General features: G+C 54.6%; 7 protein-coding genes across 7 annotated transcripts; 3 read left to right on the top strand and 4 right to left on the bottom strand.

The window, feature by feature from the left end:
* Positions 1–193: 193 nt before the first annotated feature.
* On the top strand, positions 194–3,694 carry V2A60_007492 (GTPase BMS1; the record flags this gene model as incomplete). The annotated part of the gene is made up of 2 exons (XM_083258776.1): positions 194–325; positions 389–3,694. The coding sequence occupies 2 exons, from the start codon at positions 194–196 to the stop codon at positions 3,692–3,694; spliced, it is 3,438 nt and encodes a 1,145-aa protein (XP_083114902.1).
* Positions 3,695–4,621: 927 nt separating this feature from the next.
* V2A60_007491 (Reticulon-domain-containing protein) lies at positions 4,622–5,939 on the bottom strand (the record flags this gene model as incomplete). The annotated part of the gene is made up of 5 exons (XM_083258775.1): positions 4,622–5,077; positions 5,135–5,436; positions 5,534–5,617; positions 5,707–5,739; positions 5,879–5,939. The coding sequence occupies 5 exons, from the start codon at positions 5,937–5,939 to the stop codon at positions 4,622–4,624; spliced, it is 936 nt and encodes a 311-aa protein (XP_083114901.1).
* Positions 5,940–9,371: 3,432 nt separating this feature from the next.
* Positions 9,372–12,705, bottom strand: V2A60_007490 (rab-GTPase-TBC domain-containing protein; the record flags this gene model as incomplete). The annotated part of the gene is made up of 3 exons (XM_083258774.1): positions 9,372–11,424; positions 11,475–12,082; positions 12,160–12,705. The coding sequence occupies 3 exons, from the start codon at positions 12,703–12,705 to the stop codon at positions 9,372–9,374; spliced, it is 3,207 nt and encodes a 1,068-aa protein (XP_083114900.1).
* Positions 12,706–16,944: 4,239 nt separating this feature from the next.
* Positions 16,945–20,537, top strand: V2A60_007489 (ion transporter; the record flags this gene model as incomplete). Its single annotated transcript, XM_083258773.1, has 2 exons — positions 16,945–17,242; positions 17,317–20,537. 2 exons carry the CDS (start codon positions 16,945–16,947, stop codon positions 20,535–20,537), a joined length of 3,519 nt encoding a protein of 1,172 aa, XP_083114899.1.
* Positions 20,538–20,958: 421 nt separating this feature from the next.
* On the bottom strand, positions 20,959–21,294 carry V2A60_007488 (uncharacterized protein; the record flags this gene model as incomplete). Its single annotated transcript, XM_083258772.1, has 2 exons — positions 20,959–21,121; positions 21,278–21,294. 2 exons carry the CDS (start codon positions 21,292–21,294, stop codon positions 20,959–20,961), a joined length of 180 nt encoding a protein of 59 aa, XP_083114898.1.
* Positions 21,295–23,378: 2,084 nt separating this feature from the next.
* V2A60_007487 (uncharacterized protein) lies at positions 23,379–25,907 on the top strand (the record flags this gene model as incomplete). Its single annotated transcript, XM_083258771.1, has 1 exon — positions 23,379–25,907. The coding sequence occupies one exon, from the start codon at positions 23,379–23,381 to the stop codon at positions 25,905–25,907; it is 2,529 nt and encodes an 842-aa protein (XP_083114897.1).
* Positions 25,908–26,367: 460 nt separating this feature from the next.
* On the bottom strand, positions 26,368–27,498 carry V2A60_007486 (TAP42-like protein; the record flags this gene model as incomplete). The annotated part of the gene is made up of 1 exon (XM_083258770.1): positions 26,368–27,498. One exon carries the CDS (start codon positions 27,496–27,498, stop codon positions 26,368–26,370), a length of 1,131 nt encoding a protein of 376 aa, XP_083114896.1.
* Positions 27,499–27,624: the final 126 nt, after the last annotated feature.

Here is a 27,624-nt window from a genome sequence, read left to right as displayed (position 1 = left end):
GCCATGCAAAAGAGCATCGCACTCGTGCGAACATACTCCGTACGGATAGAGTGCCTGTCGTGTTAGTGGTCTTCCGCTTGTAGTGGGGCAACAACTTTTCTCTTATCGATAAGACACCATCCAGAAATTTTTACGGTTGAGCTACCAGCCAATTCGGTTTTCCTACTTCATACGACGATAGAACGCCGCAACCATGGAGCAGCTGCACAAGCCGCACCGCAAATCCAAGGAGAAGAAGCAGCAGAGCTCCGGGGAGCGCAATCCCAAGGCTTTTGCCTTTGCGCGGCCCGGGAAGCTACAACGAACGGCTGCTCGGTCTTCAGACGTACGTCGCAACAACCAGCCTACACTCGTACTGCAGCACATGCTGACCATGTCCTCCCAATAGATCAAAGAACGACGCTTCCACGTTCCTCTGGTGGACAGACTGCCCGATGAGGCGCCCCCCCGTCTTGTGGCCCTAGTTGGCCCTCCCGGGGTAGGAAAAACGACCCTGCTCAAGTCTCTGATCCGCCGATACGCGAAAGAAACCATCACCGACCCTCAGGGCCCCATTACTGTCATTACTTCGAAAAAACAGCGCCTTACCTTTGTCGAGTGCCCAAATGAGCTCGAGGCCATGGTCGATATCGCCAAGGTGGCGGACATTGTTCTGCTGCTTATTGACGGCAACTACGGCTTCGAAATGGAAACAATGGAATTCCTCAATATTCTGGCCGCCACCGGTATGCCTGGCAACGTCTTTGGCGTTTTGACACATTTAGATCTCTTTCGAAAGCCACAGGCGCTCAAAGAGGCCAAGAAGAGACTCAAGAAGAGGCTGTGGACGGAACTCTATCAAGGAGCTCACCTCTTTTACTTGTCTGGCGTCATGAACGGTCGCTATCCCGACCGTGAAATCCACAACCTTTCTCGCTTTCTATCTGTCATGAAGAATCCGCGCCCGCTAGTCTGGCGCAACGCACATCCATACACAATCATCGACAGCTTCCGCGACATCACCCATCCTACCAAAATCGAGGCCGATCCAAAATGCGACCGATCAATTGTTTTGTCCGGTTATCTTCGAGGCACGAATTTCGCAGCTCAGGATCAGCGCGTACATATCCCCGGTCTTGGTGACTTTACTATCGCCAACATGGAAGTTCAGCCTGATCCCTGCCCTACACCAGCCATGGAGCAGGCTCTGGCCAAGATCACGGGCAAGACAGGCCGAAGACGACTAGACGAGAAAGAAAAGAGGCTTCACGCGCCCATGTCCGACCGCAGCGGCCTGAAGATCGACGGTGACGCCATCTGGATCACGAAAGAAAAGGGCTTCACCTTTGACAAGGATGCTGAGGATGATGGGGAGCGTGGCGAAGGTGAAGAAATGATCATTGGCCTTCAGGGCGAGCGTAGACTTCTAGGTCATACAGACGAAGGTCTGCAACTTTTCCAAGGCGGAGAGACTATCAAAGACGTGCTGGAGGAGGAAGAAAACACAGGTCGCAAGACTCAGCGTAAAGCGAGACTGGCTGAGCGCGAAGGCGATCACGACGAAGACATGGATGGCGATGGTTTTGTCAGCGGCAGTGATGAAGACGCTTCTGAAACCGAGTTCGACGAGGATAAGCTGGGCAGCATGTTCCGCAAGGATGCAGACAAGGAAAATGGCGAGGAGGATATCGCATTTGCCGACAGCGACTCCGACTTGGGCTCCATATCGGAACTTGGCGAGGACGAAGATGAAGAAGAGTACGATTCAGATGAAGAGGCCGCGGCACTGCGGTGGAAGGAGGATCTCACTGGCAAGGCCTTCAAAATGCACGGTCGCAAGCGCTCCTATCACACTGGCGACCTGGCGCGATTTATGTATGATACATCCATGACACCCGAGGAGGCCTTGAAACGATGGAGGGGCGATGAGGAGGAGGAACGAGAAGAGAACATTGAGGATGAGGACGATGACGAGTTCTTCAAAAAGACTTCTCAAGAGACAGAAGATCTCGCCGAAGACCGCTATATTCCAGATTACGACTACCAAGACCTGGCAACAAAGTGGGCGGAAGAAGAACAGATGGAGGCTCTGCGCCGCAAATTCACCGCGGCTGACATGAGCCGCAGAGGTGGTGGTGACGACGACGAGGACGGCGAAAGCTGGAATGGCGCTTCGGACGCCGGGGAGGACAGCGAAGGCGACGGCGAGTTTGAGGATCTCGAAGCTGGGGAGGGCGAGGGCAAGACCACGGTCGTGGAGCAGCCGACCGCAGAGGACATGGAGGCGGAGCGCGAGAAGAACGCGCGCCGCAAGGAGGAACTCCGGCAGCGGTTCGAGGAGGAGGACCGGGATGGCTTCCTGAACGACAAGGCCAACGCGCGGCGCGAGGGGGGCGACGTGCAGGAGTTTGGCGAGGATGACTGGTACGACGCGCAAAAGGCCATGATCCAGACGCAGTTGGACATCAACAAGGAGGCGTACGCGGAGCTGGACGAGCGGCAGCGGTCGGCGGTCGAGGGCTTCCGGGCGGGCAAGTACGCCAAGCTGGTGCTCGAAAAGGTGCCGGCCGAGTTCGTGGCGCGGTTCGACGCGCGACTGCCCATCATCGTAGGCGGGCTGACGCCGACCGAGGACCGCTGGGGCTTTGTGCAGGTGCGCATCAAGCGTCACCGGTGGCACCGCAAGATCCTCAAGACCAACGACCCGCTCATCTTCTCGCTCGGGTGGCGGCGCTTCCAGTCGCTGCCCGTCTACTCCATCTCGGACTCGCGCACGCGCAACCGCATGCTCAAGTACACGCCCGAGCACATGCACTGCTTCGGCACCATCTACGCTCCGCTCATCGCGCCCAACAGCGGCTTCGTGTGCTTCAACTCGATGGCCGCGGGCACGCCGGGCTTCCGCGTCGCCGCCACGGGCACCGTGCTCTCCGTCGACGAGTCGACCGAGATTGTCAAGAAGCTCAAGCTCACCGGCACGCCGTACAAGATCTTCAAGAACACGGCCTTCATCAAGGACATGTTCGGCTCGTCGCTCGAGATTGCCAAGTTTGAGGGCGCCGCCATCAAGACCGTCTCGGGCGTCCGCGGCCAGATCAAGCGCGCCCTGTCCAAGCCCGACGGGCACTTCCGCGCCACCTTTGAGGACAAGATCCTCCTCAGCGACATTGTCTTTTTGCGCGCATGGTACCCCGTCAAGCCGCGCCGCTTCTGCAACCCCGTCACCAACCTCATCGGCTGGCAGCCCATGCGCCTGACGGGCGAGGTCCGCCGCGACCAGGGCCTGTCGGCGCCCCAGGAGAAGAACAGCCAGTACCGCAAGATTGAGCGCGAAGACCGCCACTTCAACGCCCTCCAGGTGCCCCGCGCCCTGGCCGGCAGCCTGCCCTACAAGTCGCAGATCGTCCGGGCCAAGCCCCAGAAGAAGCAGACCTACATGCAGAAGCGCGCCGTCGTCGCCGCCGCCGCCGGGTCCGAGGAGAAGAAGGCCCGCGCCCTCATGCAGCAGCTGCTCACGGTGCGCAACGACGCCGCCGCCAAGCGCCGCGCCAAGAAGGAGGAGACGCGCGCCGCCTTCCAGAAGAAGATGGCCGACAACGTCGCCAAGAAGGAGGCCAGGGAGAAGCGCGAGACCAAGGAGTTTTGGCGCAAAAACGGCCGCAAGCGAGCCGCGGGCGACGAGGGTGGCGCCGGCGGCAAGCGAAGCAGAAAGTAGTAGCGAGCCGCCGTGCTCGTGGGCGGCTGCTACCAGAGCCCGGCGTCGAGGAGAGAGGAGGGGGGGGGGGGGCTGTGGCCGGGGTGGCGTTTTGCATGCAGTCTTTTTTTTTCTTGTTTTTTTTTTCTTCATCTCGCTTGCCTTATTGGCTTTGGATGGCTAGAGAAAGAAATGCGTTGCGTGTTGGAGAGTACATATTTGAAACATTACATCACGCATTACGGCGGAGCAATGGGAAAGCAATTCTTACATCAAGTAATCAAAGTCATCCAAGATGCTAGAGTGCATAAACGAGACCTCAACACGACATCAGCGGTTGCGAGACTAATTAAACAACAGGCTGGATAGAGAATTGGTAGGTAGGTTGGTAGAAGCTACTGAGCAGGGGACATTGCCAAAACACGCAAACCAACAGACGCAAACGTTCGTAATGTACACATGCTGTGCAATCTTGAAACACCAATGGGCCCCAAGGCTCAAGTTTCATCAGAGAAAATGAATGCAGCCCAAGCCCGCAGGATCTGAACACAACGTGCGCGTTGCCACCGCTATTAAGATAAAATCGCCATGCCGCACCATAATTCCCCAGCTATCTCCTCATTCTTTTCACTTTACTTTTCATACACAAGACTAACAATTCCATAGAAAACACTCTGAATGATGCTTTCCAGCAAGACGCCATGCGTTGAGGGCAGTCTTGGCTGACCTCCAGACGAGAAAAATGCGTGCAGAAACCCAAAAAAGGGGGAGGGCAAGATGAAATTCGTCGCAAAAACACTGTCACACCAGAGCCCAAACTGTCATTAAAACCATCTTGTCGTAGGACGAATTCTGACGGGACGCAGTCGTGACGGATATACCCGCCGGGCATAGGCCCCGCCTTCTTCGTAGATCATGTGCACATGGACATTATTGTGGCATTCGCATTTAGGCGGCGATCAACGGCTCCTCCTCAGGAACGACAGGGATCTCGGGGATCTCAGGGACCTCGGGGGCGGCCTCCTTGGCGGCGGCGACGGGCTCCTCAGTAGGAGCGGTGGGGAACTCGGGGGCCTTGGGCTTGGGCACGGCCGGGGTCTTCTCGGAGGCAGCGGTAGGAGCAGGGCGGCCACGGATCATGTCCTGGACCTTGCCAGTGTAGTCGCCAGCATACTGCTTGCCAAGAGAGGTGAGCTGGTCGGCCTGCTTCTGGGCGGCGTCGCGGACCTGGGCCGTCTGGGCGTTGATAGCCTCGGAGGCAGTCTTGAGGTGCTCGTCGATGACCTCCTTGTTGGCGGCATAAACGAGAGGAACAAAGAAGGCCAGAGTAGTGCCGAGAATGGCAAGGCCCCAGTAGGGAACCAGCTTGACGAGGAAGTAGGAGATGAAGGCAGCGACGAAGGCCTAGTTCATAGTCAGTCAAGGTCGCAAGAAAGCATGCCTAGGGGAGTATAATCTTACCGCGGCGGAGACACCAATGTTCTCGGCGAAGAGAATGCGCTGGCCCTCGATGACAAAAAAGTTGGCGAGTTCGTGGACGTCACCAATAAGGCCTTCAACAGTGTCGCGGTGGATGGTGTAGTATCGGCGAGGGCGGAGCTGCGAGGCAATGCCACTGTTAAGGACAAGCTTGCCAGCAGCCTCGGCAGTGACGGTAACAGCGAGGGTCATCCATGAGAGCTTGAAGGCCCAGCGGATGATATCGAGGTAGCGAGTGGCGAGGATGAAGGTAACAATAGAACCATAGGCGATGGCAGAGTTGCCTGCAAGAAAATGGCGGCGATTAGACATGTACAAGCGCAAAGCGGCGGATTTGTTCATTTTTTTTTGGTTTCTGTTTTTTCAGGCGACAAGACTTACGAGGATTCTTCCAGGAGAGGAGCTCGGTAAACAGGGAGTGGTAGTGCGTCACAGGTTGAGCGTCAGCGCCGAGGGACTTGCGACCTGTAAGGGGTGCGGCGCAAAGGGCAAGCATGTCAGTCGTCGGAAGTCTTGGAAACAAGAGCAAATCCCCTCAAGAGCGTAAAACATACCGTTGACAGCAGGCTTGGTAGCAATGGAAGCATCTAAAGGCCATGTGTTAGCTGTTTGAGGCCACGCGGTCGATTGTGCGTCACATGCAAAAACTGTCTCCTGTGTTAGCTCTGAGCAGCAGAGGGGAACGAGGGGGCAGCAAAAAAAAAGAGACGAGCAGACGCACCATACTGTTCTTCTCGAAGGGAGAGGCGCCGTTGGCGGCCGGGGTCGCATCAGCGATATCAGTCATGTTTGCTAGAATCTTGATCGTTTTCGAAGGAAAGGCGAGCTAGGAACGAAGGCGCGGATGGGATGGGTGGTGATGTTTGGCGCAAAAAAGGTGAGGTCTGTTTGTATTTTTTTTCTAGTTGCGAAAGGGGGCAAGAGACCCTTGGCTTGTTAGCGAGAGCTGCCTAATAATAATAACAATAAGAGAGCTTGCTGGACTGGCTTTGTATGGGGCCTGGCCTGTAAGGAGACGACACTAGCTACCTAGGTAGGTACCTAGGTAGGTAGGCTCTCCGTTGGCACAAGCCAAGGGGGTGTGGGCGGTGCAAAGGGGGTGCCCGTCCTTGGTCTCAGGAAAGGGAAAGTTTGAAGCTGGCGGATGGAAATGCAGCGAGGATTCGGCACGTACCTGATAAAGTGAAAGATGTTGGCAAGATTCTCTGCAGTGGCAGGATGTGAGAGTGAAGGAGGAAGATTTTGGGCCTTGTGGGAGGGATGGGACGGGGAGCTTTCAAGGTCAGAAGCAAGATTGCCAGGAAATAAAACAGAGAGGGGTGTGTGATTTGAGGAGGAGGAGGGGGAATGTTCATGTCGCGGCCTACCTGCCAGTACTACCTAAGTAGGTACCTAAGGTAAGTAGCACTGATAGCTTACTTAGTACTAAGGTAGATAATGGACGGAGTACTATCAGTAGGATAAGTACGGATTACAGGCAAGCAAGCCAAAAAGATACTCAAAGTACGGATACGCTGCCTTCTTTTGACAGGGAGACGAGGTGCCAGCGTACCTACCTACCTAAGTACATATTTTTATTAGTGTGTGCGCTATGATACAGTGCGGCCAGGACAATGTCGGGCAGCAGGTACGCTACTTACCTTAAGTTACAGGGCGTCGGGCCGTTAAAGTATATGGAAACGACATGAGCTTGCCCCAACCAATAATTATTAAACTTGGAATTTTCCGGGGCATTATTGCTGACTTTTCTGTCTTTTCCAGGGTTTTTTTTTTCTTTTTACTGACAACCTCTGATACTTGGTACTGACTCTGTCTCGATTCCGCTTCCCTCTCTCCCTCGCTGCCAGGCACACACACGCACATCAAGGTCCCCCTCCTGAGTACTAACCAGGTAGGTACTACTTAAGTTACCTAACTACCCCGTACCTTAGTAGTTTTCGTGGACTGGAGTGCAAGCCACACCAGCATCATCGTGGCAGCTGATGACGACAGCATGAGGTCGACGAGGTCGACACAATCAGACCACCCACCGGCCATGACAAAGAGACCGCTTACCACTTTGCTGCTCCGTACCACCGAGGGCCAGCCAGCTTTTGGGAGCCCCAGGTCTCGGTGGCCAAGGCCAATGTCGTGCCCAGTCGTTTTGCTGCAACCATGTATTTGTAGTTAGTACCCTGCTTGCCTGCCTAGGTAGCTACTGGTACAGGTGCTACTTACTCGGTAGTACTGAATGAGTATGAGTACTGTGAGTAGGTAAAACCCACCATGTGCGTGCTCTTGGGCACGGCCAAGTCTTTGCAAGGGCTCCCAAACCCCGGAGGAGCGCAAGCGGTCTGCATTTTTCCTTGTCCGTTGGCATGGTTTAGCTTTTTGTTTTCCCGTATCCGAAGCATCCCAACTACTGTATACTTACTCCGTACTCCGTATTTCATCAGTGAATACGGCCAGCGCTGGCGTGCAAAGGGGCAGCAGTCCGTTCTGTAGGTAGTTACCGGTAGGAGGGAGCTGCCAATGCACCAGCATGCACATTGACGGAGCCAGTCAGCCCATAGTTAACTCGCAGCAAAATCGTTGGCCAAGATCATGTACTTGCCATCATACCATCACGCCTGCGAATAACCAGTGGCCAAAAAAGAAAAGGAAAAAAGTTGACGGCCAGCGAGTCCAGAGATGCGATGGCTACTTATATCCACCACCATCACCACCACCACCACCACCACCACTGTCCCATGTCTCGTAGCCTTGCGTTGCGGCCCTACTGCTTCATACATAATCTGTACTCCGTAGTTACAAAGGAAACAAAAAAAGGTCTTGCACTGACTAGGTAGACCCTGATTCGCAATGGGGCCAAAAGCAAACAGATTACATTGTATAATCGACCGGTCGCATCTGGACTTGTCCAAATGATTTCCGTCGCCCGTGTCGCCGGGTTTATACTGGTATACTGGCTGACGGGTAGCAATGCCAAGCAGGTTGCGCCGCCCACAGTTGTATCCATACAAACCCGGATAAACCAGGACCAAAAGAAAGCCGCCCGCTGGGGCCATTTTTATTATTTTATTATTATATTTTTATATTTTTATTTTGTCATCGTCATCGTTACTTACCCCATGTGTTATTTCAATATCAATAACGCATACCGGTAAGTATAGCATGGCTTGACAATCCAGAAGCCATCTCTGTCTCGTTTAATTCTTTCTCTCCTCTACTCCTTTGTATACATATATATACATGTGTTGTATCTTGGTAACTCGCGACTCACTACTTGTCCGTCGCGCTCGGGCTTCCCACCCCTTCTCAGCAAAGCACACAGAGATGGGGTTCGTATCGTCCACCAGTGATCCGTACCTTCGAGTCTGCTTGGCTGCTTCCCTCAATACTTACCAGTCTCCGCTACTTACACTACGGCCCGTTGCGCACCCCTGGTTGGCCGGATAACGCCCCTGCACCCAAAGTCCGCAGGTACAGATTACATGCCAACTACTCCGTATTGATACTTGGTAAATAAGTACCTAAGTAATCAACCCGTACGGAGTACACTACTTATTGGCATTGATAGGTAGTATTGGTACAGAGTAGTTGCAGTTTGCCTTGACTGGTAGTCCACCATCACACTACGCCTTCTACATTACGACTCAGTTTCCCATAACGGTGCTTCGCGATTTAATCACAAGCACAGCTCTCACATGGACATTTCTTCTTCTACATCTCTCCATGCCCTCGCCACGTGCATTCATCGCCTGTTGGCCGTCATTTCATGAGCACGTGCCAGTCCTTGAGACAGTTTGTACCTCTAGCTCATCCGGGTCCGCCCATATCACAACTACCGAGGCAGAGGCGTGGCGTGTGCCACTATCCATGGCCGCGACAGCTCATCTCTTGAATAGCATTCCCCCAAGTACGACTGTACATAGAAAGAAACATGGACGCAGTAGGAGAGTGAAGGCGTCTGTCATTCATATGCAGTTTTTATGAATACCGTAGCCTCCGTACTTTTCTGTAACTGTCTTCCATTTATTTCCCAGTCCCAATGCGAATACCTAATACATACATGGTCGCCATCCTCTTCTCGGCCCGTCCTCCTGCTCCAATCAAAAATTTGAAACCCAAAAACTAAAGCTGCTTCTCGCCCATTATATACCCAACGGAGACATGTCGTTCTTATCCCGTGGAATGCCTATGTACAAAATTCTATCAATGCAACCTCGACCTCGCCTCGTCATCTCCTCCAACCCCAGAATCCTCCGCCAGCCACCGCGTTGGCTGACGCCGACGTTGACAGTTTTCCCGTCGGCTCCGTAGTTGGAGCTGCTGACCCTGGGCCTTGCCCGGTCAGACGCCCAAGCATCCCCATGGCTCCCGCCGCAACCGACGATGCTGACGGGGAGTCTCCGGGTGCAAGTCCCGTGGCTTTTCGTAGCGCCTCGAGCTTCTGCTTTGCCTCTTCCGCTTCCTGCTTCGCCGTTGCCTCGGCCGTCTTTGCTTGTACAAGCTCTAGAAGCAATGCCTCGTGCTCGCTCGGCGGTGATTCGCTCGGCATGTCGCCTGGCTGTGGCAGCGACGAGATGCGCTTGTTATGTAGGCTGCCCTGGGTTGACGGCGTAGATCTGCTACGTCCAAGCTTAAACTCTCGCAGGCCCACTCCATTCACTCCTTTGTTATTGGCCCCTGCCCAGTCTGCGTCTGCGTCTTTCGTTCCTGCGTCGTACGACGGGCTGGCCGACGCTCGCGTAGTTCGTAGGCTGTGCAGTTGCTTCTCCAGCTTTTGCTTTTCCTGGTGTAGCGTGCGTACGTGGCTATGGCGGTCCTTGAGCTGATCCTTTGTTGCTGCCATCTCTTGGTCCATATCATATATGCGACGGTTGAGATCTTGGCATTGTAATGTCACTGCATTTAGTTCCGCCTTCGCCTGGGAGAGTTCTTCTCGCAGCTGAGATTTTGTCAGCAGCATGGATGATCGGTGTTTCAGACTGTTCCTTTCCGCAGCGAATCTTGTTTCTACTCGATCCAGAAGCACCGACAGATCCTCCGTCGAGGGTGGCCCGGCAGGTTCTTCGAGCGCTGCCAGTGTCTCTTCACGACCGAGAGATCTCTGCATCTCGTCAGTCATTGGCATCACCCCATCGTCCTCGTCCGTGTCGGTCCCAGAAGCCTCATCATTTGTGTTTCGGTCGTCAGCGGTAGCCGTGTCATCACTTTCTTCCGCGGCGTCATGCTCGTCGTCGATCTCTTCGTCTTCAATGTCTTCAGCGATCGCCGAGTCACGAAGGTTTCGTGACATGGCCTCGGCATCCTCCGACTCCGAACTGCCTGCTCGTCTTCGCAAACCATCTAGCAAAGAACGCACCGCTCGGCGATCTTCGTCTCGTTCCTCGCGTTCGCGCTGCAGCTGATTCGTTACCAGTGCATTGCTGCGCTGCAGCTCAGTGAGGGCGGTCAGTAGATCCTCAATTTGACTATGCAGATATCGATCCTCGTTTGTCTTGGAGTTTGCTGCTTTCGGTCCTACCGGCGTGGATTCCCGACTACAGGATGCATCCTCGGGGTTGGCAGAATCTCGTGACAGGCTTGTTCCGTCTGTAGAGGTGGAGCTGCTAACGCTCGCGGAGCTTGCTTCAACTGAGTTGAGAGTGGATGCAAGGCTCTGTTTCGACGTGCTTCGTCTCAAAATATTGAATTGTTTCCCAGGTGCACTAAGTCCGGGGGCCAATGTCGCAGTCTTGCTGTTGGAGTTTGCCCAAATGCGTCCCAAAAAACGCGTAGCAGCCGTTGTAATATCAGACGTGCGAGCAGCGTTTGCGGTAGCAATGAGCGACTCTCTGTAAGCCTGTTCTAGTTGTGCGAGTTTCTCTCGAGTGACGATGCTGGTCAGGCTGGCAAAGTCCTGAACAAATTCGTCCGCATCATAGTGGTAGCAGTCCCAGAGTCCACGGGATAGCAACAGTTGCATTACATCTTCCAGCTCCTGGCAAGCCAGCAAACGAGACTCGTTTTTGCGCATCAGCGAAAGAGCAACGCGCATCAACGTTTCAGATGCGCCCTCGGCGAAGATAACATCATATATGCGAAACAGCATGGGGAGCGGGCATGTGACTGCGAAGAAGCTGAGGAACCATTGAGAAACATATGCGGTTTCCACTTGTAGTTCTTCTAGATGGGAAGACAGGGCTGGAAAGTTGTGTCGTAGAAGTTCTCGGAATTGATAGATGCGAACATGCAATCCTGATAGGTCGGGTAAGAAGCATGTTCTCAGGTCGTATCGATCCATGAGACTATTTGCTATTAGTGATGAGGCCGACAGGTTTGGGTCAGGGATACATACCGAACGAGAATGCAGAATGCCTGCTTGTCCGGCATATGCATGAGCAGCGGCCCAACAAGGAATGCCAGGCCCTGGCAATACCCAATCTTTGTATCATAAAGGCTGAAGGCTTTGAGGACATTGCCAAGCATACGCTGTCCATCACCTTCTGGGTCGCGAAACATGTCCACCCCTGGGAAGCTTCGGCCGAGATCCTTGCCAATTATAAGCTCGTACGGGCTAGACTCGCCACTGAATCGATCGAATGTCTCTTCCAACTGCGCATCTCTAGAGCCTGACATACTTACCCACACAACACCACGGAGGGGCGGTGGGATACCCTTTCTAATTTTGTTTGATAGTAGTGTTGGAAGGCGGGCGGCCGTCTGCTGGTAGTCTTTAACCAGAGCGGCATAAAATTCCAGGTCAGTCATGGGAGGGGGTGGTAGCATCGAGTATCGAAGTTCCGGCGGTGTCGGACCGCTCATCATCTGGCGAAGCTGTGCCATGGACGGTGGACGAGTTTTGGCTGCCGTGAGCTTCTCGGCGGCCTGGACTTTGACGGTCTTGGGGTTCGTAGCCAACTTTGCGTTTTCCTGTTCAAGTCTGGCAAGAAGCAGTGCCGTCGACTAGGTTTTGGGTCAATAAGAGTTCGACTGGATAGGACGATGGGCTTGCAAGCAAGGAGCGCGTCCGAGGCACTCACATTATCTGTTTCTTCGTCTTTTGTTTGCTGGTCTTCTGTCTTTTCCAGCTCCTCCCAATTGACCTCTTCCCGGTCTTCTGATGAATCACTAGAGTTGTCTTCGCATTGCCCAAGCTCGTCTTGCAGGCTGCGAGCGGTATCGACTCGGTGTAGTGCTGTCCTCGAATCACGGACGATGACAACGCTCTCTCGACGGATTTGTCCACGATCGGTTTCGGTAGTGTCAAGTTTTGTGCTGCTATCAGAGCCCTTGTACATGTCGGGTTCAGCCGTCTCGGGGCTGACAACTGGACTCGAGGCTGGCTCGGAACCAGAGGTGGAAGACGTGTCGAGAGTCAACGAGGGTGGCTCAGACAAGCGAACAGTAACCATGGAGTCGTGTGCCATCTTCGGGGTCTGAGCATCAGCATCTTCCTCTGCAGCGGCGTTGAGAGGAGGTATTTGGGCGGAATCGACCGATGTTCGAGGAGTTTCTTGGACGTGGATACCATTCGCATCGGAGCCATGCTCCGTGGCAGCGGGCTCCGTGGCGGCGGCGGCAGCCATGGTGGTGGCGGTTACCAGTGTATGGTCGACTGGCCTGGAATGCGTCGCAGAAGTAGCGGAACTAGGGAGGAAGGCGGGTAGGAGGTACCTAGGAGCAATCGACGCCAAGGCGGCGACGTCAGTAGCCCTCTGGAGCGACTCAGTCTTCCATTCAGTGCTGAAGCCGCCAATTGACTGGCGCGCGCTCGAGAAGTATCCAGAGGCGTCAATGTTGGAAGGCAGGAGCCGTCGGCACGGGTTTCATCAACGGCGCTACCAGTTATGCCTGAGACGGAAAGGGCTCCACGGAGGTAACCGTGATCACCGTGGTCACTGTGGCAGCAATCGACGATGTGAGGCGTTGAAAAGTAAGGGTCACTGCTCAAACGCGGTTTGCCTAGTGAAGAATAAGGAGGGGAGTCATGTCGGCGTGAGCGTGGCATGAAGACGGGAGAGCTGGTCAGGGTACGGAGTACTGTACTGGGTACTGGTAGAAAAGGGTCACTGGGGTATTGATTGGGTTCAGGGACTAGCGCATTTTACCGTGCCGTGGACAAAAATCCAGAAAGGAGCGCGTTCTTTGTTCATTACTGGTAATTAGTGCAGTCTTTTGTTCATTTATTATTCTCTTAGTTCTCTTTCTATAAAAATCCTCTCTTCCCATCTCAATCCCGTTCTTCTGTAGCCAGGCCGCCTTGGGGCAGATAAATCCAGAGCAGCAAGAGCGCCAGAACCAAGGCTTCAGGCCTCAGACTTGGTCATCCCATCCCCTGAGACTATCCTTATTTTGCATTGCAAGGTCCCGCGCTAGCGGGCAGGGACCAACTCCTTCAGGCACCCTTTGCAGCCTCATTGGCCCGCTACTGGCCGCCACTCCATGAAGGCGCATGAAACAAGTTCGACAACCATGTTGCTTTTTGCTTGTTTGGTGAGCCCCCAAACCTAAGATGCGACTTTGCTTGCCCTGCAATGCCGAATTTCTTCGCTATAGAGTAACTGATACCAATTTGTGGCGCGGCATTCCATAGGCAGGCACGATAGTAGTTCACGATCGAGTTCCTCTGCCCATGATTTAATCGGCCGAGACAAGGCTGGATCAAGTTCAAGTACAACCCTGTTTAATTACTATTACTGGTAGTACCATCACAATGCAACCAGGGAAATATTACTGGTACAATGCCCCTGGTTATAGGGCCCAGCAATCCGACCAGTGGTCACACCCCTGAATGCCAAGAGGCTTAACACGAGCAGATTAGTGGGTAGGCAGTAGGGTCGGCCTCACATATCTTGTACTGGCAACTGGTAATGCACTAAGTAATCCGTACGGAGTACTTCTCCTCTGTACATACTCCGTACAGAAGTACTCTGCCAGTCTGCCAGGCACTCATCTACAGTGGAGAGTCAAAATTCTGCACTAACAATAGAGGCTAAAAGAATACTGTCAGTACTGGTATTAATAAGTACTAACTCAGTCATTCATCAGTTCCGGCGAAAACATCAGGGGCCCCACAGCAACTGTATCCAACGGGCAAACCAGCCCTTTACTGATATTTATCAAGGAACGGACTAAGTAATCTGTATCCGTAGCTATCCACTCTACATCTGAATTTAGCCGGCTATCCATAGAACTGTACCCAGCTACAGACTTGACATGATCAAGCGCTACTGAGTATATAAAGAATCCATGCCGTTCGAGTCAAGTAGCAACCAACTCGCTCCTCTCCCCTGCTCCCCTCAGCTGAGCGCGGAAGAATTCAGTCTGGCACAGCCGCCTTGGTTCATGCACGCATGCCACGTAGATGTCAGCAACGGAGTGTGTGGATTTAGGACAAAGGATGCAACAATTTCGCCGTGGCATATGGCCGCTTTGCCAAAAACCGGCGCACTGGCCGAAATCCAACAAGAATGACAGCTCTGCGCAGTCTTGGTCCCCCTATCAGTCGTCATCACTGGCTGCAGTAAAGACGGAATTTGGCTCGACGCAAAGTTTTTTGATGATATTGTCTCGACCTTCACACAGTTGCCTCAGCTCGATCTTTGTCTAGAATACATCACTTCCTGGACTGACACTAAACCGAACGATTGGTGGCTCGTTTGGACTGATCTAGCGTACGTAGCTGCCGCGGTTGCACAAGTATCGTACCGTGACAGATAGACTCAGCCGTCTTGCCGACATTCCCGGTGGGCAGTATATTGTGCTGGCTCTTCGCACATGAATCACAGAGCCCGGTTCGCCATTTGTATTGTCATATTTGTCGTTTTTACGATGAAACAGACCTTTGCCTGCGTACTAATCCCGTGAAGAGTAACTTATCAGCACATGCTTCGGTTATGGGAACTAGACTGGCCAGTGCGAGGCCGGTAAGGCTGCTTAAAAATTTCCGGCGAGGCCATACGACTTTGGAGTTGTCGCCGTCGGAGGGGCGTGGTAGCATCCCAGCCCACTGGGCCATTTACATGAACCACCATGAAGGGCTGACAAGGGCCAACCTTAAATAAGGAGGATCGAAGGGCAATACGATATTGTGCGGCTCGATCTATTGAAGACGTAACACCGGTTGCTAGAGGGAATTCTGTTTTGCTATGACGCTCTACGATAGGAAATGAATCGGCAGGGCGGGTCAGGAGTACGCACACTATAACAAGAGGATGAGATGCTGGGTAAAACGTGGCCAGTTGCGTATGCGGACAAGGTTTCGGAATTGCCTAACTGGGACGGCCATCGGAGCTATCCCGATTTGATAGCTCGCGCCACCAGTTTGCGCCACGATCGACTGAGCCACACAATTCACAAAAAACTGATAGCGCGTCAGACGCGTTACCCTGCAGGAATGGGATGGCGCGAATGTGCCGTTCGGTGCTCCGTACTGTGCTGGGAACGCGATGTTGAATGCGAGAATTGTCGTATAATCTGATCTAGATTTAGCTACTGATGTTTTGGTTTGGGCCGAGCGTCTGTTGTAATGCGGCGCGTTTCTGTCTGATGACGAAAGAATTTTAGCCGAGAACCTGAGCGTAGAGAAAGGCAGGTCATGCCAAGCAGCGCCGTGTACCCCGATAAGCACCTACATCTTTGCAGGGTTACAACAACGCCGATCATGAGGGGAAGAGAGAGCAAGTCAAAGACTCGATTATCATGACCGCTAGGACATATCGCCAGCGAGTCTTGACCGCAGGCTTTTTTTTTGAGCATCACAAGGTGAACGCCCATGACTTAGCTTGCAGAGGGTGCAAGCGTGCATCGTCCAATTATCAGGCTGGGATTCGCCCGGTGGGGAGCTAAAGGGTGTCATGCGTCCACCTGCATGACCCCAGCTTGCGACATGAATGGGCTGCAGCTGTCTATTAGTGGGATAGATATGATGCATGCAAAAGATCGTGCCCGCGATTGAAACCGGAGAAAAAAAGAGAAGACTAAAATGCAAAGAGAATTTCTCCATGCACTCGATAGCATCGTAGTACTTTGCACAAGTCAACACAAGTACGGAGTACCGGAGCCGCAAGACAAAGCATTGTCAGCCTCGAGCCCACTAAACTTTACCAGTCTCAAGAGCCGCAACGGAGCCGCTATGGGTACTGTAATCTCAATCTCGTCGTCGCTGCAAAGAAAAATAAATGAGCCCGTCTTGCGCACCCCCGCTTCTTTCACCACTCGTTCGTCCACGGATGGCCAAGCCTCCTTGGCCTTGGATAATGAAATGGAGGAAGAATTACTGAGTAGCTGGAGATTACAAGCCCTTTGAAAAAGAGCGCGTTAATGAAACGAGTACTCCTATACTGAAAGATGAAAAAAGGGAAAAAGAAAAAAAAATCACACACAAGCACACCATAACTTCTTCCCTGCTCAATTGGCCCCGTCCGTCGATCTCAGCTACCCATCACCAGTCCCAGTAATAGTAGACGGCGTGTCTGGCCTTGGCTCGCCTGACAAGGGGGCAACTGCCACACCAGCTCTGCACCAACCCCTTGTCGCACCGCAGTTGCTCTGCCCAATCTCGAAATCTTGATTGATTTTCTTGCATCTGCAACCTACATACTCGCCTCCTCGTCTCCTCGCCTCCTGCACACCATCTCAATCAGGGCCTCCGCCGTAGGTGTGCTGCAAGACGCACCAACATCCACCACCACCCACCACCATCCACCACCCCGTCTCCCACCTACACCTCGCCGGCCTGCCCACCTGCCTCGTCAACGACTGATGGCGTCCCGGCTCGCCTAGATTACCGGGCACGCTTCAGGTCGGGAATCCTGGTTCTCACCATGTTCAACTCCCGCCACGGCAGACAGCGCCGCGTCGGCCTTCACCAGGCCTACAGCCCGTCGCCGCCGCCGCCGCCTCAGCGCACCCCGCGCCAGTTCCCTGCCCGCGTCCATGCCACAGCCGATTTCACAGAGGCCGACGATGACCAGGAGGACGAGGACGATTCCGATCATGGTCTCGACGGCGGTGACGTTGAAGACCAGCATGACGAGGACGCTGTGCACCATCTGCCCGAACCTGACCAGCGAGGTCCTGGTGGCCTGCCCATCATCCCTCTCTTCTCTTCTAGCCATCTCGGTATGCAACAACTATCCATAGTCTAGCTCGACGTGCACTGCCGTCCCCCGACTAACAAGCCGCCGCCCCAACAGATACCCTCCCCGTTTACAACATCACCCACGCCATTCGAATCATAGTCTCTACGCGAACAGAGACATCTTTGACCTGGGAGCAGCTGCGCTCCCCCCAGGTGTCCCAATTCCTCATCAAGCCGATGCAGCAGCAGATCCGCGCCCAGCACTTTTCGCGAGCCACCGTTTATGCTCTCATGGCCAACTGTTTGCAGTTCAACAAGGAAGGACAGCGATACGCGGCCAATACAGGAATCAGCAATACCCGTTCCAAGGTCTGCGAGCTTCTTGCGCTGAAGCTTCTCAAGGAATATTCCACCCGCGAGCTGATTGACGCTCTGGCTTACGACTTCTACCCCCTCCAAGGCCTCCCAGGCGCGCCGGAAGACATCGCCAGCCGAGCCACCGGAAAAGCCAAGGGTACCTTGACCGCCTCGCGCACGTCTACGCTTGAGGTTGCTATCCGCGCATCGGCCAAGCACTTCCTTGCGCACCCCGTCGTCGTTCAGCAACTCGAAGCCATATGGAACGGTGCCATTTCCTTTTACTCGTCTGCCGATACACTGCATAGAGAGGAGGCGCCTACCGGCTTTTACAGCCACGCCAATGGCTCGCCAAACAAACCAGACGACAGGACACCGCTGCTGGGTAACGCGGCAGCTAGACATGCCCAGTATCATGTCCCAAATGGGCGTCGCACTGTCATGCTGTACGACCCACGACAGGCATCTGTGTTAAAGCTCTCCCGTCTACGCGTACCCCGTTATCGGTCCTTTCTGTCGACGCTGTCGCTGGCAGTCCTCATTGGACTGTTTCTAGCCGTTTTGATTAAACGCTCTGTGCACATCAGCGGACTGGAGCTGGTTTTTTGGTTCTGGAGTGCAGGCTTCATGCTTGACGAGCTGGTCGGTTTCAACGAGCAGGGGTTCGCCCTCTACATCATGAGCTTCTGGAACGTGTTTGATCTCGGCATCTTGGTCCTGCTCATCGTCTACTATTGCATGCGAGCCTATGGAGTCTTCCTTGTCGACCCGCATCACTGGAACGACATGGCCTATGATGTCTTGGCTGCCAATGCAATCTTGCTCCTGCCGCGCATCTTCAGTGTGCTCGATCACTACCAATACTTTTCGCAGCTGCTAATTGCATTTCGCCTCATGACACTCGACTTGGCTGCCGTATTTACACTGGTACTCATCATGTGCAGTGGCTTTTACGTATTTTTCACGCTTTCGAATGTGCAGAGCGACGGGGGCGAAGTTGCATACAAGATATTTCAGATCCTCATGGGCTTCACGCCTGCTGTGTGGGACGTTTGGCCGACATACAACTGGCTAGCTCGAACGCTCATGGTTGTCTTCCTCATCATTTGCCACTACCTGGTTGTCACCATCCTCATTACGGTGCTTACCAACTCGTTCACGGCAATCGCTTCCAACGCCACAGAGGAGCACCAGTTTGTCTTCGCCATCAACACAATTTCCATGGTCAAGAATGATGCCTTGTTCTCCTACATTGCGCCTACCAACATTTTTGCGTGGGTGCTGATGCCGCTTCGCTACTGCATGCCACTCAGGCAGTTTGTGTGGCTGAACAGGACTATCATCAAGGCGACGCATTTCCCCATTCTCTTTTGCATCTATCTGTATGAGAGATTCTGGCTAGCACCCTCAATGTTCGAGCCGACTGACTTGGTCGAAAATCACGGAAGAGGCAGACGTCGCGCCATATCTTTTGGTGACGCTGTCAACCGTACGGCCATTTTTAGTCCCAACATTCGCGTCCGGGAGGAGTCTGTCGCCGGCTTCCAGAAAGACCGTGCACTGGAAGAGTTGTTCAGAAGAGCCCCTGCGAGCGCCACATTGCGAACGCAGCGAAGAAACGAACGGCGCAAGACGCAAAATGCCATTCGTAACTGGATGGAGCAGCACGAGGAAGATGGCAATGGCACCCACTGGCCGACCATTGACAGCCGTGCGGTGCCGGATTGGCAAAGACGAATGAGTGTCGGCTGGGAACGAGGGTCGAATCTACGCCACGTGTCTGATGTGAGATCTGCCGCCAGTGACCCTGCCGAGTTCCTGTCCAACAATGGAGCGTTTGGTCTGGGAACATCGTCTGCCTCTCGCCTGCCGTCTTTCAACGTCGAATTCAAAGATCAGACAGACGCGGATGGTGACGACGAACTCGTCACCAACGACGAGGATGAAGAAGATGCGGCGACAAACCTGGGACAAGGCATCGGCGAGGACAAGACGCACTTGATGGCAAGACAGGAGGACTATTTCGGTCCGCTTCTTGGTTCTGGCATAGGAAAGTTGGCATCGTCACACAGCTCTTATGGTGCTACAGCACCTAAGCCACCGGCCACTCCTCGCACATCAAATCAACGTCGTGGCCTGCACAGTCGTACGCTATCAACAAACACAATCTTGTTCAACCCCGAAGAGGAGGCACCTTTGGACCGTATGGCAGCAGCTGTCACAGCCAAGTCGCCACCAAAGCCAGCGCAACCAAAGAAGCCCGGCAGCAGTGGCCGCAATACCGCTGGAGAAGGGCAGACGAGCTCTGGACGGCGCAGCCCAAACAGAAAAACGGCAATCATTGCTGATACAAAGCCTCGACCGATTGTGACAGCGGCAGGCATGACTGAAGCAGGGGGTGTTAGCCGGACGGCGCTGCTCAGCATCGACCCGGCTCGTGCCAGACTTCGGGAAGGTCGTCGGCTGTCCTCTGTGGATCTGAGTGTCATGTCGGACCAGACAGGTATGGGGGTGGACGACTCGCAAATGAACCTGAGCATGCCGGGCAGCTTCCAGACGCAAATGGCCATGGCGATGATGAGGGAGAATCGTATGCGTGTGGCGCGGGGCATTGACGCAGCAGACCGGGATAGGATGGGCCGGCTGGTACTGGCACGTATGAAGACGTTGGAGGAGAGCTTCGCGGAAGTCGTCAAAGAGATGCGGGATCTAAAGAATACGTCGACGCCGCCGACGAGATGGAATTCGTCTAATGAGGGCGGTGGCGGCCCGTCAGAGAAACGTGCCAAGGGCAGCTCTACGCCTAGCAAAGGGTCCAACAAGCGACCAGTAAGCCGACGAAGCTTGCGCGAAGTAAAAGTGTCGGAACGCCAGGAAGGATGGGGCAAAGGCAAAGGCAAAGGCGTTGCGTACTCGTCTGATGAAGGCGGCGATGATGACGGAGACGAAGTCCCGTCGAAGCGGGCAGGATCGTATTAACACTGGCTGGTAGATGTTTGGTCACTTGTACGTTGGGACATGTTTGTTCTTGTCCCGTGATGACTGGCGTTTTCTCTGGAGTCGCATTTTTTCTCCGCGTCGACGTTTCTTCAACGAAGCGACATGACTGGGCCCATTTCCAGATGGCAGGTCGGGAGAAACTGTAGAACATGGTATAATTGGGGCGGATTTTGATTGATATCAATTTTGCAGGCTAAACAATATTATTAACAAAGGACCCGGCGTTGTAACGTACGCAGAAGCCTAGGTGAAGCAATTATATGACGTTTCGATGCAGATGTCGAGGCGCGAGTTCAACTGCCTTGTTTTCCCTTTTTTTTTGTTGATCATGGCGCCGCGCTTCTGCCAATCTTTATCACGGAAGATGAGAGGCATGCAGGTAGGTGTAGTAGAGCTCGTCTTAGATGCCGCCACCGCTGCGGTCCACGCTCACGTAGCCGTTGGGGGCCTTGAGCTGCTGCTGGGCAATCTCGTTGGAGCGGTAGGCGTTGGACTTGTATCTGAAGGCGGCGGTGGTGACGGTCGCGGCGAGGAAGCTGAAAGCAAAGAGGCCTCGGTTGCGACTGCGGGCGCGAACGGGGGAAGGGGGAAGCTTGTCAGTAAACTCGAAAACTTGGAGTTGGATTTGCGGCGGGGGGTCGGTTTCTTTGGTCGCGTGCGCACAGAAAACAACCTGTAGCTCCTCTGAGGTGGTATGTGAAGAGTGTTTGGGTGCTTACAGGAAGATGCCGGCCATGTTGGGTCCAATGCTGGATGCGAGTAAACACGAGTTGCAGAGAGGGGGGGAATCCTGGACAAGATGTACGTGGAAGGAAACGGTTGAGATGGGTGAAGGGGGGGAATAAAAAGTTGTTGAGCTTGATGGGGATAAAAGTGTCTAGGCAAGTGATGGTAGCTTTTTACGTACGCTTCTTTAACTCGTTTCGGACAGCCTACATGACTGGGTGGTGTGAGCCGCGCTGTTACGTACTTGGTAACTACATGGCTCGGGCTACCATACTTCCACTCAGCAGGCAGCTTGGCAACGTTGAGATGATGGTCTCGACTACAAGAGGCAGGCAGGGCAGGGCAATTTGAGAGATTCAGGCTGATGAGTCTCGGGTGCGCTTGTTGCCTCGTTGAGCGTACGGGCCGCAGGACCGAACTCTGTATTGAGTAAGAAAGATGCGGAGGCGAAGAAAGGGTCACAGAAGGGATCGACAAACAGACTGGGGCGGCAGCGCAAGGCCAATTGCGGGGGAGGAGCTGGAGCTTCCTTGGGTGGCGTAGCTAGGTGGGTTACAGTGGGTATGGGCGACCCTACTGATACATCCGATTGTCAGTTTCAAAAAGATCGATGGCGAGAGGTAAAAAAAGAAGAAGAAAAAAAAAGTAAAAGAGAGTGACGAGATTTGTGAAAAAATGGCAGGAAAAGAATAAAAAAGGGCGAAGAGGAAAGCAAGGGAAAATTCCATCCACTCATCAATCCAACACTGTTCGATGGCATCTACTTGGCTGCTAAGTTAGTAGGTACCTACTCAGTACAGCATGTTGGGCAACGACACCCATCAGAGACCTACAGGTCTCACGCTAGGTAAGCCATGACTGCGCTTGGCTTGGCCGACGGCTTCTTCACCCGCCTCTCTTGATCCCTATAACGAGAGTCAAATCGTGATGCTAGGCCGTCAAGCCACGTCCAGGGTTGGACGCCCGGCAGCCTTGTTGCTGCCGCCTGCCGCCTGCCCTCTGGTCGGCCCGCCCACCACCCATCATGGCACAATTGTGCTCCGCCACTGACTCACTCACCTAAAGGCACCTACCAGTGCTAGCAGCTACTTAGGTACCTAGGCAAGGCATGTAGGCTGGTAGATGGACCGACCTCGCCCAGGGAAGTTCCGTGTCATTGCCTCGTCGCCAACGCATCGCCATCAACATGGCCCCCAAAGCAGTCTTCTCGTACTGTTTTTACTTGCCTTGTACAATCTGCCTGCTTGCCCTTGGCCGTGTTCGTCCGCACTTCTGACTCACTACGTATATTGAATGCTGGCGTCCGTGGCCAACCGCCTGCCACCACACTGCTCAGACTGCCTGCTGCCCAGGCACACACACCTCGACTGCCACCCTGTGCCACCACGCCGATCCCTGAATCACTACACTGTATCTAGCTGTATCCTCCTACGTTTGAGTAAAAGGAAAGCACAGAAGGAAGAAAACAACAACAGCAAGAGAAGAAACCCTGCTCACTTGAGTAACCACGAACCGTGTTTAGCCTTGCACTACCGCTACACGGCAGACCAGCAGATTATACTTACACTCTCGTCACCACATTCAAACCCAATCTACCAATGACTGATTGTACGTATTGCAAGGCAGTTGTATTATTTCGACTTTCCTTTAAAGCAAACGAAAAACCTACTGCTACGTTCGAGGCTACACACTAGTCACTGCAGCATCCCTCGAATGAATGCCCTCGCCCGCAAGGCGGCCGCGACTAGCCAGGACGCCTCGCCAGGCAACAGCCACGTGCAGGACGTTGTTGTCCCTTCTCGCCCACCTCAAACCTTTTGCTCCCCAACTAAGCCACAATCTTTGAATCGACTTTTTTTTTCTTAGACCAGCTAGACACTGCCCTATATCCTCTGAACTTGCAACCTTGCTATTGATTTGACAAATTCCTCTCCGACTCGCCGTTGCGCGCTCCTCCCTCTCCTGCGACTGCGACTTCCATGTACACACGCAAACGCACGCAAACACAAGCGCTATCTCTCCCTCACTCTCTCACACACAAACACACATACGACTGCCTGCGCGCGCCGGGCGGTCTCGCCAAATTGTTACGCCATGGCGACCGCAAATGATTCTGCAAAGGAGGAGCGCCAGCTGAAGCAAGCCATCGCTGATTCCATCTTGTCGGCCGCCAGGGACATGAGACCTTCGGGCTCGCCAACCAGCCAGCACAGACTCGACACGGAGCCCATCGCTAGAAATGAGGACTACACCGGAAACGTCCTGGAGCCCGTGAGGCTGCTGCCCTACCAGCAATCGCAGTCTATGAGTATCGGCGACTATCAGGACAGGCTCACCGTCGAGCGGTTCAAGATGCATTTTCCCGCGGCGGAGCTCAACGAGGGCGACACTCTTGTCTTGGTCAATTTTCCGGGCGACAAAACACTATTGGACTGCGACGGGATACCGTTCCAGTTGCAGCGGTTTCGAGTGCACTCGGAGAAGCTGCTGGCGACGGGCTCTTCACGCTTCGCCGACATGTTCCTGTCTGCCTATCAGGACCGTGTCCAGCGCCGCCTTGGCAAGGACAACCCACTGCCGCCAGGCGTCAAGTACATCTTGGACCTGACGCCGCCATCAGAGGGCGAGGAAATGGCGTTTCAGATGACCGAATTATTCCTCACCCCTGGAATCATCAAATGGTGGTCTTCCTATGCTAGGCTCGACATCCCCTTCTTCCTCGTCAAGGGCCATGATGATGTCTGCCCTTGCAAAGAAAACATCAATCGCGCCATGACTGCTGTATCGACGGAACCCATCTCTGTTCATGAGAGCAGAGACACGTCTGCCCGTGACACGGGTCGTGTCGTGACGCTTCCTCTGCCGGCATCGGAGCTTATCAGCGCACGCGATCGCGGACAAGGGCTTCAGGTCGAAGACGTACCCGCCCATTTCAAAGTCGAGGGCTATTGCCCCATCAGGCATCGTAACGGTATCATCCGTCTGCTGATGCTCATTGAGGGTAAACAGGTCTTCATAGACTCAGCCCCGCGACTGTGGACCATAGTGGCCCTCGCCAAGATATGGGACTGTGTTTCCGCTGTCCAGGATCCGGCAATTCAGTGGCTGTTGCAGGGCAAAAATAGCAAATTTATCGACATTCTCCCAGAGGAAGCCATCAAGATTGGTGGCATCCTGAAGAGTGCTCAGGTTACGAGCGCCGCTTTCAGGATTCTCGTCAACGAGCTTGCGTTGGAGCAGACAGCCAGCGATCAGATGAAGGAGACTGTTGACTTCAATCACGTTACTCTTTTTGGCCGTAGAAAAGGCGATCCCGGTGATGAGTTCAAAAACCTGATTCAGCATGCCGCTCTGGCCTTCGTTGAGCGCATGACAAGCCGGCTGGCCGAATGGCACAGTCCCGATATTTACGAGGCGTGGAACATCCCCGCCTACCTGGACTTGCTCCAGGTTGAGATGGCCTTGAAAACCTCGGGCCTGTACTCGTATCGCGATGAGATACAACGAATTGATAGGCTGAAAGAACAACTGCAATTGGTTTTCGATGCTGACATCAAAAGCCTAAATCTAAGCTGTAGTACGCGGCGTCTCTTCGATCAAAAGCGAACCGACTCCGACAGAGCTACATATGTCGAGCCACAAGACTTTCGAGAGACTACTGAGATCTACGGGACTATGACGCCATTACAAAAGTTAATGACACCCTTCCCATACCAGCAACTCGAGCACTCGTGGGCAGAGTTTACTGGCCTTGATGGGGAGGAAGATATTTCCGGCCTCTCCATGGCCTCAGCCACCCAGTCCTCGGAGGAAAAGGCTGATAGCTTCTACAAATGCTACGGCATTCTTGACCCATGGGATGGAGATATTAGCCCGAAGCAAAGCGAGGCCCTATCTAATGGTTGGCTGCACCCGTCGGGCGGCCTGTATCCGCTCATGCCCAAGAGGCTAGACGTACAAGTGAGATGGAAACTGGATGAGCTAGTCGGAAAGGGTGCAGAAAACAACCAGGACTTGCAGACCCTGAGCACCAAGCACATGCTACTCACGTTGACGCACAATGAGACCAAGTTTCTGCCTCTGTGGGCAGGCGGGTTAAACGACGGTACCGGCGGCGTGTTTGAGGACCAACTACCACCGGCAGAAATGGGCCCCAACGGCCCCGGTCCAGCCTACCATACCGGAATCACCATCCCCTCAGATGTGTCGAGCCTTTCAGGCTCCTTTGTCGACGACATGTCGGATCTGAACATGGCCGGCAGCTTTACGGCCGCTTCGGTCGACGTGCACGACAGCGTGTCGACAGTTTACCGCACCGACCGCGTCATTGCGGACGACACGTCGATTGCGTCCGAAAGCTTCCAGTCGGTCTATGCCGATTACCATGAGGAAAGGGGCGACATCGTCCTCACTGAAGCTCTTGGCTACAACACGGGCCAGATCGTCCCACTCAGCCTCGACGACTTTCTCCAAGCCGCAGACAGCGATTCGGACTCGGCCGCCACCATTGGCTGCGACGATTTCGACACGCTAGACGACGACGACGACGACTTGTACCTGTCGGGCCAACCAGACTCTGTGGCTGACAATGAAGGACCAGAAGTGGACATGGTGATGGTGTAGGAGCAATTCATGCCAAAAGGCTTTTATTGCCTTGTTCTCCCTTTTTGGGGAACAGACACTCAAATGAATGGAATACGAGGAACGGATAATGAAGACTACTAGTATTGTCCCTGTTTTAAACCTAGCGAGAGGACTTCTTTTTTTTTTCTCTTTTTTTCTTAATATATTTTCAATGACTTTCTGGAAAACTTGCAAACACCTGGCTTTTTTTTTCCTTTTCAGCCCACCATACCTAACCAGAACGCCGGATATGCACATCTCAAAACAGCGGAATGCTTCAAACCACAAACACGCGACACAGCCATGGCAGGCATGTTTGACAAGACCGATTCTCTTGCGCTTGCATGCTCCCCCCTCCCAAGCCTCTTTCCTTATAATCTCCAATGATCATCTTCTCTCTCTCTATTCTTTCTTCTTCTTCTTCTTCTTCTTCTTCTTCTTCTTCCCCTCCATCCAACGCTTAGCCCACATTCATCGTGTTGCCCGCGCCGCGCCGGTTGTCGTCCTTGTAGTCGTCCCACTCGCGCGCCTTGTAGGTCGCGCGGTCCACGGCCTCGTCGTCATCCTCGTCGACGGCGGGCCTGGCCGGGTCCGTCCCGCCCGACAGGATGTTGCCGCGGCGCCGCTCCTCCTCGAGGTACTCGTCGATGGACATGGTCGGCAGGTTGTGCCCGGCGCGGAACACGCCGGCGCGCAGGTCCGCGCGGCCGCCCACCAGCGTGAATGGCTGCAGCGGCCTGCCCTGCGCCGAAAGCAGGGGACCGCCGCCGGGGCCGCCGCGCCGCAGCGGCGTGTCGAGCCTCCACGTCGCGTCGTCCTCGGCGTCGCGCCGGCGGCTGTTGGGGTCGGCCGCCTCGCCGCCGCCAGCCGCGCCGTCGGGTCGCGGTGGCTGCTCAGGCGCCATGGCGAGCATCTCCATCTCGCGGTTCAGCGACTCGAGCCCCTGCAGCGCGGTATGCACGCCGAGCTCCACGGCCGCGAGGTGCGCCTGGCGCACCACGTCCTCGTCACCGCCGCCGCCGCCACCTTCACCGTCGGACAGGTACCGGGGATCGCTGCGCAGCGTCTCGAGCTTATGCTTGAGCTCCTTCTCTGCCCTGAAAGCCGCAATCTTGGCTTCCCTGCGTGCCGTCATGTCCGCACCACCGGTAGTACCCGCCGTCGCGAGCGCAAACGTGTCGGGCTCGTCCCGGTAGCGTTCGAGCAGCTTGGCGTGGCGTCCGGAGACGAGGCCGTAGCCGTCGGCGAGGGCGAGGAAGGACTCGTAGGCGGCGCGGGCGCGGCGCACCACGAGCCGCCGCTGCGGGGGGTCGGCGTACGGCGTGCGCTGGACGACGTCGGCGCGGCGCAGGTCCAGCAGCATGTACGGCAGCGACGACGTGGCGACGTCCTCGGCGGTCTCGTTGGGCGAGAAGAGCGACGCCGCGGCGATGCGCTCCCCGCAGGCGGCGTACGAGGCGAGCGCGGCGTCGACGGCGGCGGCGTAGGCGGGGGAGCGCGGGTCCGGGTGCGCCTCGAGGCTTGCGCGCGCCGACTCGGCGGCGGCGTAGAGGGCCTTGATCGACTGCGGCTCGTCGTCGGCGGAGGACATTTTTCCGGGAGAGGAAGAATGCGGCGAGTCGGCGCGTACAACGTAGGGGCGTGGAGTGAAAGAAAAAAAAGGTTGACAAGCGTTAGTTATGGGTAGAGGGGCAGTGGAGGGGTGAGCGAAGAGAGA

This window comes from Cordyceps javanica, chromosome 5, assembly GCF_051103115.1.
Source record: "Cordyceps javanica chromosome 5, complete sequence".
Taxonomy (NCBI): Eukaryota; Fungi; Ascomycota; class Sordariomycetes; order Hypocreales; family Cordycipitaceae; genus Cordyceps; species Cordyceps javanica.
The sequence above is the reverse complement of the archived record's forward strand: the minus strand, read 5'-3'. Positions and strand labels throughout refer to the sequence as shown.